This window comes from Lotus japonicus, chromosome 4, assembly GCF_012489685.1.
Source record: "Lotus japonicus ecotype B-129 chromosome 4, LjGifu_v1.2".
Lineage (NCBI taxonomy): Eukaryota > Viridiplantae > Streptophyta > Magnoliopsida > Fabales > Fabaceae > Lotus > Lotus japonicus.
The window spans coordinates 81,069,402-81,085,771 of NC_080044.1; the positions used below are offsets into that span (position 1 = coordinate 81,069,402).

The 16,370-nt window shown below is 39.1% G+C and overlaps 1 protein-coding gene across 1 annotated transcript; it reads right to left on the minus strand.

Annotated features, from left to right (window-relative positions):
• Positions 1 to 397: 397 nt before the first annotated feature.
• LOC130710692 (protein KINESIN LIGHT CHAIN-RELATED 1) lies at positions 398 to 3,433 on the minus strand. The gene is made up of 2 exons (XM_057560042.1): positions 1,618 to 3,433; positions 398 to 885 (listed from the first exon to the last, which is right to left on the minus strand). Exons 1-2 carry the CDS (start codon positions 3,150 to 3,152, stop codon positions 651 to 653), a joined length of 1,770 nt encoding a protein of 589 aa, XP_057416025.1. The 5' UTR covers positions 3,153 to 3,433; the 3' UTR covers positions 398 to 650.
• Between the last annotated feature and the right edge of the window lie 12,937 nt (positions 3,434 to 16,370).

The window sequence follows — 16,370 nt, forward strand, 5'->3', positions numbered from 1 at the left end:
TGGAGGCAATTATCTTCTAATTATAGAAAGGGATGCACTATCAGACGAGTTAAGAAGATCTAAGAGCATATGCTATTGCTCATAGAAGACGAGTGGAGTTTTCAGATGGAGATCAAGTCTTTTTTTGAAACAACAACCTTATACACAGAAATCATTGGCCAAAAGATTGAATGAAAATTGAGTACAAGATTTTATGGACCTTATTCAATCATAAAGAAGAATGGAGCACAACTACAAGAGAAATACCATTTTCTTCTGTTTCTGGTCCAGTTCTATCACCACCACCCCAGTTCAAACATGCTTAATTCATAATTAACTTAAAAACATGCACCCGAAATTTGCATGATTGGAGGACCGAAGAGAACAAAGTATTGCAAGCTAAGTTACACAAGATAAATAAAACAATCTCATAAAAATTCATTCACTCAAACAAAAATCTGCTTTCAACATTTCCAGGAAAAGGAGGACAGGATGAAATTTTGTGGTAGAGCTAAAAGGTTACAACACAATTGATAAAGCAATTAACCAAGAAAAACAAATGCATGAACAAATATCAAGAAACAGGGAAGCTCCCAAATTACAAATTCAACCCTATACAAGATATTCTATGTTACAGAATGTGCATTCAATATAGAAGAGTAAAAATATGGTTAAATTCTAAACCCCAAACCAGGCCACCTCTTATTCCCCTCCTTCTTTGTCCTCTTTGAGTTGGGATCAATGAGGTTTTCGAGAGATTTCGCTTTCCTGTCTCGCGTCTTGCCTGCTTCTTTCAGGAGCTCAGCCAGCCGACGCTTCTCATCTTCAAAATCAGGATTTGCTATTCCAAGCTTTTCTTCCCTCAACTTAAGGACATATTCTAAGATTTCAATTGCATCTCCCACTCTGAAAAGTATGCCATCATATCAGGTTTAGAGCTAAAGACCTCAAATTCAACATCAAACATAAAGAATCTAGAATCTTGCTCAGACATACAAGTGTCATGGGACAAACAACATATCAGGAGAATAACTACGAATCCATCCTCATGAAGAGAATCTAAGGATAAAACATGAGAATACCAGATAATTCCACTACCACTAATGGAAGCATTAAAGTACTATACTCGTGGTGTGAAGCACAAATATACAGCATCAATTCACAAAGCATGGGGTACGGGATTTATAACCAAAGGTTGTTGAACTCAACACAGGTATAGACAAAAACCCTGCAATCATGCAGGCCAACACATAACTACAGTAGTAACAAGTACACTTCTTTTCCAGTCAGTCACTTGGAGCATGTTTGGATTATTATATATAGTTCCCACATCTCAAACTCCAAGTTGGGGTGTGAAAGCTAAGTTTAATCTACAAACAACATGACTTATATTTGAACATCATTTTGAGTTTCATGACATGGTCTAAATCAAACAATGAATCACAAACTGTAATCCAAACATCACTAAATTGCAAGTCTCTTGCAATGCTAAATCCATTAACTCATTTCTACTTCATGGCTGCTTTAAAAGGCAATACTTCCAACAACATGTTGAAACAAATCAGGGCAAGAAAAGTAACTTGATATGCTAAATAACAAAAACACCCTAATGAGGAAGAAGGGTCATAAGATTTTTACCTTCCCATGGCATCATAAGTTGCTGCAAGGTTGCTGTACACTCCAAGAGTATCTTGATGACAAGGGCCACACTCCTGCTCAAGAATCGTCCTAGCTTCCTCAAACAACTCAGCAGCCTCATCTATCTTGAACAGCTGCACACATGCCAACCCCATCTGGTTCAACACAACTCCGAAAAACGCAGATTTCCTCTCCCCACTCGCTCTCAGTTTCGCCACCGCACTCTCAAAACTGCTCCTCGCATCCTCATACCTCCCAGTCATGTAATACATTACTCCCATCCTGGCTTCTATCCCCGCAACCGTGCTCTGCTGCCCCGGTTTCTCCTCCAACAACTTCATCGCCCTCTGCAGCAGCTTCAGCGCCTCCTCCGGCTCATCCACCGACTCGAAAATCGCGGAAACCTCAGTCAACCCACCGGCAATCTCCTCCGGCGTGGTTCCCGGCACCGGCTTAGAGTATATCCTCATGGCATTCTCACAGTACGACTTCGACTCCCGAAGCTTCCCGGTCCTGTGGTACAAATCAGCAAGGCGCACAAACACCGACGCCACCGAAGGATGATTCTCCCCCTTCGACGCCTTGAACACGGTGAGCGCCTTCTGGTAGGAAAATATAGCCTCATCGAATCGGCACAGCGACATGTACATGTTCCCGATGCTAACATCAATGGAGGCAACTTCATTGTCCTGTCCATTCGCGATCATAGCCATGGACGCCAGCACGAGGTGCTCAAGGGCGGCTTCGTAATCTCCTTTCGCCTCGCAGATAAGCGCCATGAGCCTCCGATCCGCAGCTTCTTCCAGTGAAGCAGGCTCGCTATGCGCGCGGTGGATCTCGAGCGTTGTCTTGCAAAGCTCCTCCGCTCTGTCAAACTGCATCGCTTGAACATTCGCCTCCGCGAGGTACCTGCACGTTTCACCGACGCGTGGATCGGTATCACCAAGCGTTTGGATCTGAATCTGAAGACCCTGGTCGTAGCAGGAAATCGATTTATCAACATGTCCGAGCATGGAAAACGTATCGCCTAACTGCATATGGCCGGAGAACGCGGCGAGGGCGTGATCCGCGCCGCGAGCGACGTCAGGGACCTGGATCGCGCGCTCGAGTACCGGGACGGCTTCCTCGAAGCGGCCGAGGCTGCAGTAGATGGCGGCGAGGACGTGGAGGCTCATGGCGAGGTCGAGGCTGGGCTCGCCGTCAGCGGCGCAGATCTCGAAGGACTTTGAGGCGCGGATGGCGTAGTCGAGGGCTTTGGTGGGGCCTTCGCCGGAGGCGATGGTGTCGCGGGCTAGTTTGAGGAGGAATGGGCCTAGATCCGGGTTGTCGAGGGAGGCGTCAGGGTTGGTAGGGGTTTCTGGAGTCTTCTTCTTGGCGGAGGAGCGGGTGGAAGGGGACGGAGATGGTGGCTTCTTCGGGAGGGGCGACGGGGAGGGAGTTTTGTTGTTGGTTGCGGCGGGTTCGGATCTTCGGGTGGGAGTTTGAGTTTGGGGCATGGTGATTCGGAGCGGTGGAGTTTTGACGAGACCTGGCATGGTGGAAGAGAGAGATAGAGGATTGGATTGGGAAGAAGATGATGTGAGAGAATTGAATATATTGTAAGAGGAACAAGGGTGTGATAAGAACTGGGTACCACTCTGAATGTGGTGTGGAGTGTTTATGGATGCAGATCAAATGTCTCTGCTATCAAAGTGTGAGCTGTGATGCTGTTTTCACTCTTTTCATCTTCTTCTTCTTCATCTTCTTCTTTCTATCTCTGAGGTTAGTATGGTAATTCAACTACTCTCTCCTCTTTCAGTTTCACTTTCAGGGAATGAATATGAATGAATGGAGAGAGATTAACTTCAACTCAAGTTGTTAATTAATTAGTTGCTTCATTAATTAACACCTACCTTTCTCAAAATAATTAAATTTTTTCTTATCTTAACACATTTATCCTCACATTCCATATTGTTAAGCACCACGGCCACAAAAGTTGAGAGTCGAATCTCCGATCACTAGCCCAATTGAAACACTTGATTTCTGTTCTTTGATAAAAAAGAAAAAAATTAAAGAGTGACATCTGCATTTTCAGGAAAAATGTTTGTTAATATTGCCAATATTTTTGTGTGTGAATAGCTTTGAAAAGGTTTCATTTACATTATTACTTTTTTTAAAATAATATCCGATTTGACAGAATTTAATGATAAAAAATTAATGAAATAGATCTGTTTTTTTTTTTTTTTTTTTTTTTTTGAAAGAATGAAATAGATCTGTAATTTTCACTATTTTGTTTTTTTAAAGGATAAAGTTAGTTTCACTAGAAGTGAAACCTTTATCCAATTTGTTTCCTTTACTTGATACAGACCACAAGATTACGAATTGAAAGAAACAGTTGGCAATAATGCTTACTTCAATTTGATAAATACTAAATAACAAAATAGTAAATGATTACGAATATGATAAATACTAAATAACACAATTGGTAGAAGCAGTATTACAATAAATGATTCTGCAATGGCCCTAGTCGTTTATGGTTCTGACAATTTACATAAAACAGGTGAAACCATTGATTATCCCATTTATTCACTGCAAGTTGCCACCTCTACCTTGTATTGGTAAATCATGCTCAGCTCATGCATTCTGTGATCTTAAAAGTTAAAGCTCCTCATGCATAACATTTGTTTTGGAGCATTTCATCTTCAAAGCACTACTCTAAGACACACAAACAAGGAATGACAGATCCTTCAACTCATTAGTTAGCTTTAACTCTAGACCAAGCAGCAAAAGAACTTGCATTTTGATGGAGATCCAAGCCACTATATGTGATACATGCATGGAAAGGAAAGGAATCATACACAATAGAAGACCTATTGAGATCATTGTTCAAAATATGATTTCCATATAAGTTACTATTGCTAGTATTGTATTTTAATTTCTTTGTTTCAGACATTTCGGCTTTGGTTTGTATTTTGTTTCGGACTTGAATATGGGCCTATGTAGATTTAGGATTGGGCTTAGAGCTTGTATTCCGTGCTCATTATGAAATAATGGTGACCCCCCATCATTTCCCCCTGCATTTATCTGAAAAACAACTGGACCATATTATATCTATATATCTATTGTTTAGTTAGCTTGATTTTAGTTTCAACCACAAATACTTTCAGTTTATCCCTCTAACTGCAAAATAAACTTAAGGTTATGGGCACATTATTTGGTGGTGATGGTTAAAGATTGGATTTTGTCTACCATCTCACATGTTCTTTATATTTTTCTGTCTTAGGTAACCCTTCAGTGCTGATAGGCCATTTCAGACATGTTAGGTAATTGGTAGTATCTAACTTTACTTTATGGTTAACATCCTGATTTAATTACTGCAATTGATCCTTATACAAAGTAGTAATTAGCAGTAGATTGAAAGGCAGAGAAACAGCAATCATTGTCAATCAATTAATGGTATTATTGCAGGTGAACTCCTTGGATTGAACTTCTACTAAGAATATGTATTATATAATGTTTAGAAATTTGGTTAGAAGCAGGAATTGTCATTTTACTCATTAATTCACTCTGCTTGATTTTCTGCTATCTAAAAGCATAACCATAGTAATTTCTTTTAGGATCTATGCAACATCCAATTAATTAGTAAACAAAAATATAACAAAACATTAAACTAGGACAAATTTTCCCATATGGATATACTTAATATTAAATAACAGATTACAGAAATATAAAACTCATAACAGAAGGAAATCTTCTGCTGCCAGCTTTTCTTATATAAAATTCATGATATAGCTGGCTTGATTTATTTATTCAGTTAAATTATATGATATATCATAAGTAACTCAGCATCGCAGATTAATTAAGTTTAATTAACCATGAGGTTTCCCTTTCCCTTGATCATTCCGGTGATTAGAATCATATTCTTTGTAGTCATCAGTATCAACTTTCACAAGCTTTCTTCCCTTCAAATCAAAAGTAACCTTCAAAAAAATGATGTTAAAAGTAATTAATTTTAGAAATTTCAAAAAAAAAAAAATTAGACACATATAGTATATCTATAGATCTATGTCAGTGTTTGGGAATTCTTCAACAATTGGTTTTGAAGTTATAATCAATTCTAGCAAGAAACTTATGTGAGTAGCATCTGAGTGCCAGTATTGATTCTAAGGCTAATGTGATTGTGATATACTTTACCTCACTTGGTGGTTTAACTACATCCACTCTAACCCTCAAGCTGTTGACTTCAGCTACAAGAAATGTCCAAAGAAACGAACTTGGTTTAGTTGTTATTCTGGTAGTTAATATAAGCATACTTTATTTAAAATTAAAAATATATCTCAGAGAACATGCTTACCTGGATACAGTTCAACAAAGAGCAAAAGGAAGGTGATGATGAAAATTCTGAGATTCGGATCCATAAAGTGGATATAACAAGTTGAGAGGCAGGGAGAATGTGCATTTATATAGGCATGGCTTTGAGAATGGAGAGCACTTTTCTTTCTTCTTTTCTTTTCTTCTCTACTTTTCTTTTTAATGGAGATGAATAAGGGTTAGAATTGGAAAATTAATTTTACTTGCATATTATTCCTAAGAATTAGGGAAGGTGATGACTCCCTCATTAAATTAGAGAAGACATAATAATTGTGACAATAACTGCACAGAACTAAAAATGAAGCTAGGAGGAGGAAAAGACATGCTCTACTAATTTGCTTCAGTTACATCCGAACCTAAAAAAAGTAAAACCAAAATAACCACTCTTACCAAAAGCAACTCAGAAATTTGTTCTTAACGTGTGTTACATTATTTAACTTGTATTTCTCTCGAATCATATCAAATTATATGGTATTTACAATCAGAAAAAATTAAACTGTCTTGTCTTGTCCAATATAAAGTTTTGTTGCTATCCAATATAAAGTTTTGTTGCTATAATGAAGAGTTATCCCTTTGGGAAAAAAGCAACGGTGGTTATTATTCATTCCATATGCCCACATGATTTTTCAACATCCGGAAGTGCCTCATTGTATGGCTACAGACAAAGTTGGGTTCTCAGCAGAGAGCTTCAAGATGGAAATAGAAAATGAATAAAAAGCTACACTAAAGAAACAAAGTGATCAATGGATTTGTAAAGAGAAGTCTATTTGCTAACTAAGCTCATGTTCATATACACCGTAGAAAACCACGATAAGTTAAAATTATAATGAACAAAAACAACTTTTCTTAATTTTTGATTCAGTTGATCATAATTTTGGTTTCACAGTTATTATTTTTATCATATATTCAAACATTGACTAAAATGTGTTCTAGCTACTTGGCATCCTCTTTTTTTTTTGAAGAGTAGCTACTTGGCATCCTGGAGTCAACATAATAAATCATATCATGCTCCAGAGAAGTGTCACGCACTAACTAGTACCCACGGGCCACTACATCTTCACAAATTTGAAACCGTTGAATTGATAATAGTCGATTTTACATGTGACAATTCCCTTTGTGGCTGAAATATAGTGGTTTTTTTTAATGCAAGATGTCATGAGATAAAAAAGAATGCTTTTAGTTTCAAACAGAGCATAATCAATGTATTGAAATAGGTAGGTTGCATATCCAAATCAATATTGATGGATCAACAAATTGATGAGTTTTGATAACATGCGCACTCTAGTCTATCACGGATAGAAACCAGAGAAACTTCAGTAAACAAAATAAAATTATATTAGCCAATGGTTAAGTGAGTGGTTAAGACTTAAAATAGTGACTTGCAGCTTTAAGTTTAAACCATAAGCTTTAATTGTTTCATTCTGCGGACAAAAATTACACCAAACACAGGTCTTTTCAAAATAGAGTTATGGATAATATATCTTCTCGTGTTACTAAATCACAGCCTCATGATTTTATAAGGTTAGCCTCTTTGAGAGGAATATATCATATTAAATTCCTTAATCATTGTGATAGAACGACGTTAAGGTGGATTAATTGATTTATGAAGCGAACTAGCTGGATGAAGTTCAAGCATTGATTATAAAGTAGATATGAAAACAACATTCCAACTTGATTATATAACTACAAGAAAAAAAAATCTTCATTATGTGTATCACGAGAACAATCATTTGATTTCGAGTATTTTTCTTTCAAAACGAACTGCAACTTTGGAAGGTTACACCCTACTTAATCAGTAGCTTGACTTACCAATCAAATTATATTATATTTTTGGCTTAATTGCACTTTTGGTCCCCCAACTATGGCCTTCCTGCGAAAATCGTCCCTAAACTTCAAAATTAGCAAAACTCGTCCCTCAACTATACACACAGTTGCACTTTTGGTCTTCCGTTAGCATTCCGTCAGAAATCTAACTGAAAATGATGACATGACCTTTCTTAATTAATTTTAACTGAAAAAAAAAATTTAATTAAATAACAGCAGGTTTTTTAAAAAAAATTAAAGTATTTTTAAGAAATTCAAAAATACCTATTTATTAATTAATGATTAGTGAATTAGTTAATTAAATCTTCTTCTTTCATCTTAACCCTAAATTCATCTTCAACTTCTTCCTTCAGAACCCAAATTCCAGAATTTCAGATCCCATCATTCATCTTCTTCATCCCTAAATTAAGAAACATAACCCATCTCGCCCTTTCCCTGCACCAGAACCCATCCCTAAATTAATTATATGCATAGTTACACCCTAAATTAATGATTAGAAACAGAACCCATCTTCTCCATCTTCACAGATCGATGAAAAGGAGAAGAAGGATGGTGGAGAAGTCGCAGATCATGATAGTGGGTTATAGGTCTCGCAGATCTGAGGATGGTGGAGAAGTCACAGATCTGAGCATGGGAGGGAGAAGGTTCTGGAAACTGTGGTGTAGATACAGGACATGCTTTGGAAACTGGCAGAGAAGGGTTTTTGAGTCGTCCTTTGAATTTCCAATTTGCTTTAATCAACATTTAATTGGGTTTATCAGCAAAGGTAACCAATTCTAAGTGTCTCGGCCTTGGCTTGCCATTCAAAAATTGTGCTACAAGATTGACAGAGAATGAGAGAAATTAATCATGGGTCGTGGGGTCATTGATTTGTGGTTGCAAAGTTGCAAATAATCAATTAACTTGGTCCAAAGTTTCCTGGACTATAATTAACGAGCACATATTTTATTTTTTTAAGGTATAACAGATTCAATGTGTCAGTTATTGATGGTTTGAGGATTTTTGTGGTGGTTGTTTGCTAAGTGTATGATGAAGATTTTGAAGATAGAGGAAGAAGATGAAAAAATTTGGAAAAAAATTGAGGTTTGATATTTTTGAGTTTGAAGAACTTGGATTTTCTGGAGAAGACCTATGGGGGTTATGGTATTCTTAGTGAAGCTTGGAGATGATGAATTTGGGAAGATGAAGAAAGAATGAAGGTTGTAGAGTTTTTGGTTTTGAAGAACTTAGATTTTCTGGAAAAAAAATGAAGAAGATGAAGAGTATGATGAACATGATTGAAGGATGTATGAAGAAGATGAAGAAGTGGATGAATTTTTCTGGAAAAATCCAGAAAACGTTAGTTTTTGGATGGAAAAGTGAGGAAGGACCAAAAGTGCTAACGGGGGTGTAAGACCTGGATTTTCAGAACAAGTTAAGTTTCCGACTCACACGTAGAAATAGTGTAAGCGTGACAGGAGTTTGACATTTGAGAAAGATTAATGAAGAAGAAAGTTCAGGAATTGCTTGAGGAATGTTGCGTAGCTGTTTTCGGAGTTAGTGCGAGTCGTCTGCACACCTGCCTTATGGCAAGCGTGTCCAGAATAGGCTATTTCGCTCTTAAAGCAACGTTTTGAGTGAGATTTCGAACTCTCGGAAAATTTAAAGATTCTTTTTATTTTTCCATCGACCAGCGTTTCATTTCGGAACTCTGGACTGTACGCACGATAGGTTTCACTTTTCGGATGTCCGCCGACGCTAATTTCTTTGCTTCGAAACCCTATTTTCGAGCAATGGATGAATACTTTTTCTATTCGGGACTTCTAACGAAGATTCCGTCCGCGTTGCCAGACTTGTTTCGACGTTTCCAATCTTTCTTCAGTTGGAAGTTTTGTCGTTTGAGCATCACAGCAAAAAGTAGTTTTTCGGGGCAGATTAACCGACACCGCTTTTGAGTTTTTCGATATCGTTTTTCCCAAATCCTAGATATTTGTTTTGAGTTCTGGAATTCCGACGCCAGAATCTCTCTTAGAATTTCTCGGTGATCGTGCTGCAAAAATCGGAATCGCGAAATTTTCATTTTCCCGCGATTTCACCCGCCTATAAATAGCGCGAAAAAGCAAAATCCTCTCATTTTCTTTCCATTTGTGGCTGATTTCGTGGGGAGCAAGGGGGGAGGGGATTTCCGCGAAAACTTGACCAATCTTCGTGCAGTTCGTCCCTACTTCTAGGTATCGAGGTAACTATCATGAATCCTGCCTCTGATTTCTGTTTCTGCTGAGTTTCTGAAGTCGTTTCTGTGCTCTAAGTTTTGAGCTTTTTCTAAAATTGTCCGATTTCTCTGATTTCTCGCTTGGGTTATGTTCCTTATGTTCCCCTGAGTCTAAAACCTCTGTCAGTAAACTCTGATTGCGATTCAGTTGTCCAGGATCTGAAAAATTGACTCAAAACTCTTTTTGTCTCACATTTCGAAACTTTATTGTCGAAAAGACTTAATATGACTTCGTGCCTTTAGGATTTGTTGTCACGGATATCATGAGGATCGTTGCTGTCAAATTTGTTTTCAGAACTGATAACTTTGAAGTTTTGAGCCTTTATTTTGGACCAAAATGCCCCTGCGTAGTCGTATTTCGACCCGATTGTCCGAAAATTGTTCTGACAGTTTCTTTGCCTTAGTTTTACCCTAAAACTACCTTGTAAACTGATTTGATCGAAGAAAAAGAGCCGAAGCCCTTTTCTCCTTATGGCCGTGGGTTTTCCTAAGGGGAGGGGAGTTTTTCGTTTTCGAAAACTTGTCCTTTCGTACACGTTTGTCGTATTCTGAAGCTTTGATGCTTTGTCTATCGTTTATGTATTGTTTTACGATCGAACTAATCGATTTTGTTTGAATTCTGCTTTGTTTTTCTCCGAGGTTCAGTTGAAGGAACTTTGGAATATTCAGAGCAACTGTTTGAGGACAACCTTGATTTCGAAGCTGGAACAGCTCGAGGTTAGGGCAACTTACATATATATTAGCTATGAATGCATGATAGGCGTCGATAAATTCGACTTATGTTTTATCTGATGTTATTTTTGATGATGAGTTGATGTTATGATGCTTTTCCATACTTGTGATGTTGTGCTTTTGTTGGATTGAGCGTTTTGACGCAATTTCGGAGTGGAGATTCATTGATCTGGTGATCTTTGATATTTCGGGTTGGATGAACAACCCTAGGCAAGTCCAAATGTGGGGTTTGAGACTTAGCCATATGTTGGAATTCTTAGACTTTCCCCGGGAAATGTATTTTGGGTGATTGATCTTTGAAAACTTAGAATGATAGAGTTTTGAAAAACTAAAGACTTGGGAAACTTAGACTTTGAGAAATAAACTCATAACTTGACTAATTCGAATTGAAACAATTTTTATTAACGTTTAAGCATAGGAGAACTGAAGGGGAAAATATTTACGAAAGACGGGGAAAAGTCGACCTTTGCTGAGAGTTATTGGAATTGGGGAAAGCCACTAAGGTGAGCTATGGTGATGATTGAAGTCACCGAGTACTTAGTACTCTTGGGGATTGTTGTGGAGCCGTGTTGTATTGACCGACACCTAGTGCTCTTGTTGTTTGGGCTGTGTTGTATTGACCGACACTAGACCCTTGTGTATTCTGTGGATGGAGTTGTGTTGTATTGACCGACACTTACTCCGAGTTGTGTTGTATTGACCGACACTAACTCATGGGTTTGTTGAGATTGGGTTGTGAGCTAAACACTTTCGTGGTAAGGACGATTCGTTGTTTGGCTAACCACGTTGCATTCAATCGGGTGAATAACGGGAATGGTTCACCTGTGCATATCATGGTGAATAACGGGAATGGTTCACCTTGCATTAATGATGAATAACGGGAATGGTTCATCATTCGGTGAATAACGGGAATGGTTCACCAAGGATGAATAACGGGAATGGTTCATCCAGGATGGATTTCATCCAGGATGGATAACGGGAATGGTCCATCCATAGTGAAAATGCTTCACTTGTGGCGAACGGGAACGCGTCACAAATCCGGATACATATTGTGCATTTCACGCATACATTCATGCTGACTGAGATTGTGTGTTGTTTGTTTATTGAAGCAATGTTAGAGCCATAACATGCTAGGATTGTTTATATGTATATATATCAACATATATCTATACCCCATATCACATGTTGAGTGTATATCTACTTATTGTTGTGAGTTGACCCTAGCGCCTTGGCTTTGTTTGTATGTTTGTGTTTGGGCGGTCGGCCTGCTGCCAGATGTCGATGGCCGACTGGTGTTCGATGGTCTCTCCCTCGGGGGGGATCAGATATGAGCTTGTGGATCGGGATGCCCCCACCGCTTGGGTGATCGATGTTGTGGGTCATCGAGCGACGTACCGGGGAAGGGTCATGGAGGACCGGACTGACGAGTGTGAACATCTGACGAAAGAAGTTCTACGACGCATGGAGCTGAGCTTCAACTTGCCGTCTTCAGTTCGCCGAGGACTCGGATGTGTGAGCAGTTATGGGTTGGTAGAGTTAGGCAGGCGTCATATTTGTGTAGAGCTCTGATTCGTTTTGCTTTTGGGACGGGGTAGGTTCCCGACGCATGGCTTTTGTGTGGTTCTCTTATTGAGGGATCACAGTGAGTCAGTCGGACTATAGGAGTCTTTGCTTAGGCCATTTTGAGGCCGACTTTCTCCCAGTGGATTGTAATTATAACCTTTTCACTCACACTTCTGGATCTGTAACTATTTGCCTACGGGCACACTACTTTGGAGTCACTGCGAGTGCGCGTGACATGGGAGTGCAGCTGAGGCTGTACATGTGTATATATTTGTGTGTTGGTTGGGTTTTGTCTTTATTTTCTATTGCTTGATTTAAAAGGTATCAAACAAAAAAATTACCTGTTTTCAGCGTAAAGTCTATTTTTGGTTACTAAAGTGACACCTGGAAATCGGGGTGTTACATTGTGGTATCAGAGCTTAGTCGAGTCTTTTGGGAGTCTTTGGGGAATAGGTCTTCTGTGCTAGGTTGTGTGACTCTGCAAAGAGTGAAAATTGATTGTCTGCAGAGCGATTTTCGCTCTAATTGCTTGCGTTACTACTCAATCGGATTGAGTGGTTTGTCTAGTGCTACCGTATGGTTAGTACTAATCGGACGTTCGATGGGATATAGGATGGTGGATCTTAACCGGATGGCGGAGGCTACATGTGAGCATCATCAACGACTGATGGCGACAGCAATGTATCAATAAAGAGGAATGAACCGAATTGGAGCTGGGGGACCAATGAGGTCAGGTTCCCAAGGCTACAACGGAAGGAAGAGTTACCATAAGTGGGGACCATATCAGCGTTCCGAGGGAAGAAATCTTATCTCAAGAGAGTACAAACCGACGACTGCTGATACTGGGGGGGAAGCCAGTTGGTGACAAAGGAGTGACATGTACTCGTTGCAGAAAGTTTGGGCATTTTGCTAACAAATGCTCAGTGATTGGACGGAGATGCTTCAAGTGTAACCGAGAGGGGCATCTAGCTGTGAACTGCAAGACCAAAGAAAGTCTATGCTTCAATTGCAACCAACCGGGACATTTCTCCCAAGATTGCAAGGCACTCAGGGGCGAATCATCAGGGAATGTTGGGAAAGGAAAACAACTTGCTACAGAGGAAAGGATTCATATCAAGGGAGGAGCAAGAGTTGAGGAGTCGAACGAGGAAGAACGTGGGAACGATGGTAATATTTTAACTGTTCTCGTATTCTAGAATAACTTACTCTTTTATATTCAAGCGAGTGTGACGCGCCTAACTTGTATTTACTACTTAGACTATGATCCTATGATTATTATCCCTAGTAGGACCTTATTCGAAGTTGCTCGTGATTTAACTATAGAGGTTACACGAGATCTAGAATAGCACGCGGAGCTAGGGAGTTGTTTTACCGAGGCGTTGATAAGGAAGCTAGGATCTCAGGGAAATTCCTTATGGGTACGAATCGTAGGATTTTAGGGCGTTTAGTTTTGAAGCGGAGTCGTTAGAGGATCTTTCGGCAAAAGGGATTCATTCGACCGAGTGTTTCACCGTGGGGAGCGCCAGTGTTGTTAGTCAAGAAGAAGGACGGAAGGTCGAGATCGTGGGTGGATTATCGACAATTGAACAAGGCGACGATCAAGAACAGATACCCGTTGCCGAGGATAGATGATTTGATGGACCAACTACGAGGGGCTACCGTATTTTCCAAGATAGATTTGAGGTCAGGCTATCGTCGGATCAGAGTGAAGATTGAGGATATACCGAAGACTGCTTTCAGGACACGTTAAGGACACTACGAGTACCTAGTGATGCCGTTTGGAGTGACGAATGTACCTGCTGTTTTCATGGATTACATGAACCGCATCTTTCAGGAGTTCTTAGATCGGCGTGTGGTGGTGTTTATTGAGAACATATTGATCTATTCGAAGGACGCGAATAAACATGAAGGACATTTGCGCCAAGTTTTACAATTGTTGAGAGAGAAAAAGCTGTATGAGAACCCTTCCAAGTGTGAATTCTGGCTGGAGGAAGTCAATTTCTTAGGCCATGCTATCTCGAAGGAGGGCATAGCTGTGGATCCAGCGAAAGTGGAGACTGTTTTGGCTGGGGAGCAACCGAAGATGGTGACAGAGATCAGAAGTTCTGTGGATTTAGCTGGATATTATAGACGCTTCATTGAGGGATTTGCCAAGATTGTTGGACCTTTGACTCAATTGACGAGGAAGGATTAATCTTTTACATGGATTGAGGGTGTGTGGTTCCGTAGCAGAATCGTTAGGAACTTGATATCAGGATATTTGTGGTTACTGGATGTCAGGAACTCATTGTCTGTTCCAGTGGGTTTTTCTAAATTTCCACCTTCGATGTATTAGGCCTGATCAACCTAATATTGAGGGGGTGATATTCGGAATCACAGCTGATAATGGACCTTGATAGAAGGATGTGTAAGATGAATTTGAATTGATTGAGGATTAGTCGGATTTGGGAGGAAAGTTCGTGTTAAGCATTTGATTGTACAAGATTAAGATTTGAACCTTTGGAAGTTGATGATTTTCGTATAGACATTGATTGGTTAGTTCGTGTGATTACTCCAAGTAGAGGTAGACTAAGCCAATAGAATTGATGTTGGAAAATCTTTAAGTATTTTCTCGGAAGTTATGAAGTCATAGGTTATGTGATTTCTGACGTGGGATTATTAGAGATTAGATAGGTTGGATTTAATATCCGGTTATAGATGATTGTTTGATGGTAGCGAGATTGAGAAGAATTAACTCTGAACTAGATTGTTATAGTCGAGTTCGAGGAATAAGTTTTGCTAAGCGTTGGATTAATATGTGGAGACATTATAGTCTTAAGAGATGAATTTTCGCTTGAAAAGTGTTGAATTAATGATTAAGTTGGAGAAAGAAAGTTTTAGCATAAGTTGAATACTTGAGGTTGGTGATATGGATTCCAAGGAAATATGCTGAGATTACTAAGTGAGATTTACTAAGTTGGATTGAAATCTTAGGGTTAAGATTGAATCTTGAGAGTCGAGAATCGCATACGAGTAAGAGATCTTACAGTTGTAGCTGTGACAATAGGAGTTGAATCTTAGAAGAATGAAGACCTGGAGATGGGTTTCGGGTTAAGACCATTGAGGTATAATATAAGAGTGATCTTGAAGTAAATGAATCTTGGGTTGTGTAGGGTCATAAGGTTGGTTATAAGTTGGTGATCGATTGATGTTGATCATGAGGTTGCAGACATAATGAGCCATGTGATATGATTTGAATGATGTTAGCATAATAAGTTGTGGATGTGAAAGCATGACGACACTGGTCAGGTCGTTTGGGTAAGTGAAGGAGTTATAGTTTTTAAGAAACGGATATTCATTTAAGAAGTATTGAAGGATTAAAGGACATTAGAGGACCAAACTTGGAGAAGGTTTAGGTTTTAAATCTATGAATGTCTGTCTAAGGTGTGAAGGACTCAAAGTTTGTCAGAATTTGATTGGGAGATTAAGAAGTTGATTGACGAGATGGTGGTTGAGTCCCAAAAGGAGGGTGTTGGTGTTAAGATGAATACTTGAAGTTGTTATGTTTGGACAAGTTTCTTAGAGCTTAAGAGTGGATGAAACTTTGTTATGGATTTTGATGATGCATATTACGGTTAACAAGTGAATTTTACTAAGGTTGAATGAGAATCCTAGGGCTAAGGTTGACCTAGTGAGCTGAGATTCATGTACACATACGAGATTTAGTGGTGTTAGCGGTTACGATAGAGTTAAATCTCAGAATGTTGAAGGATCGGATGATAAGATGGCTAGTTAAGTCCCTTGAGGTATAGTTATGATGTAATCTACTAGAGGATAAGTCTCGATTTATGCGAAGTGTTAGGGATTTCAGTAAGTGTAAATAGGTTTGAGTGAGGGAAGTTCTAAGGAAGAAGACGATAATAATGGATTGTTAGATATTAAGAAGAGGATTATCTTATAAGTTGTTGGTAACTTGATGTTGAAGGGGATAAGATTAGTGAAGGACAAGAAATAAGGACATAAGTCGATTTTTAATTCGAATGGTGACTAAGTA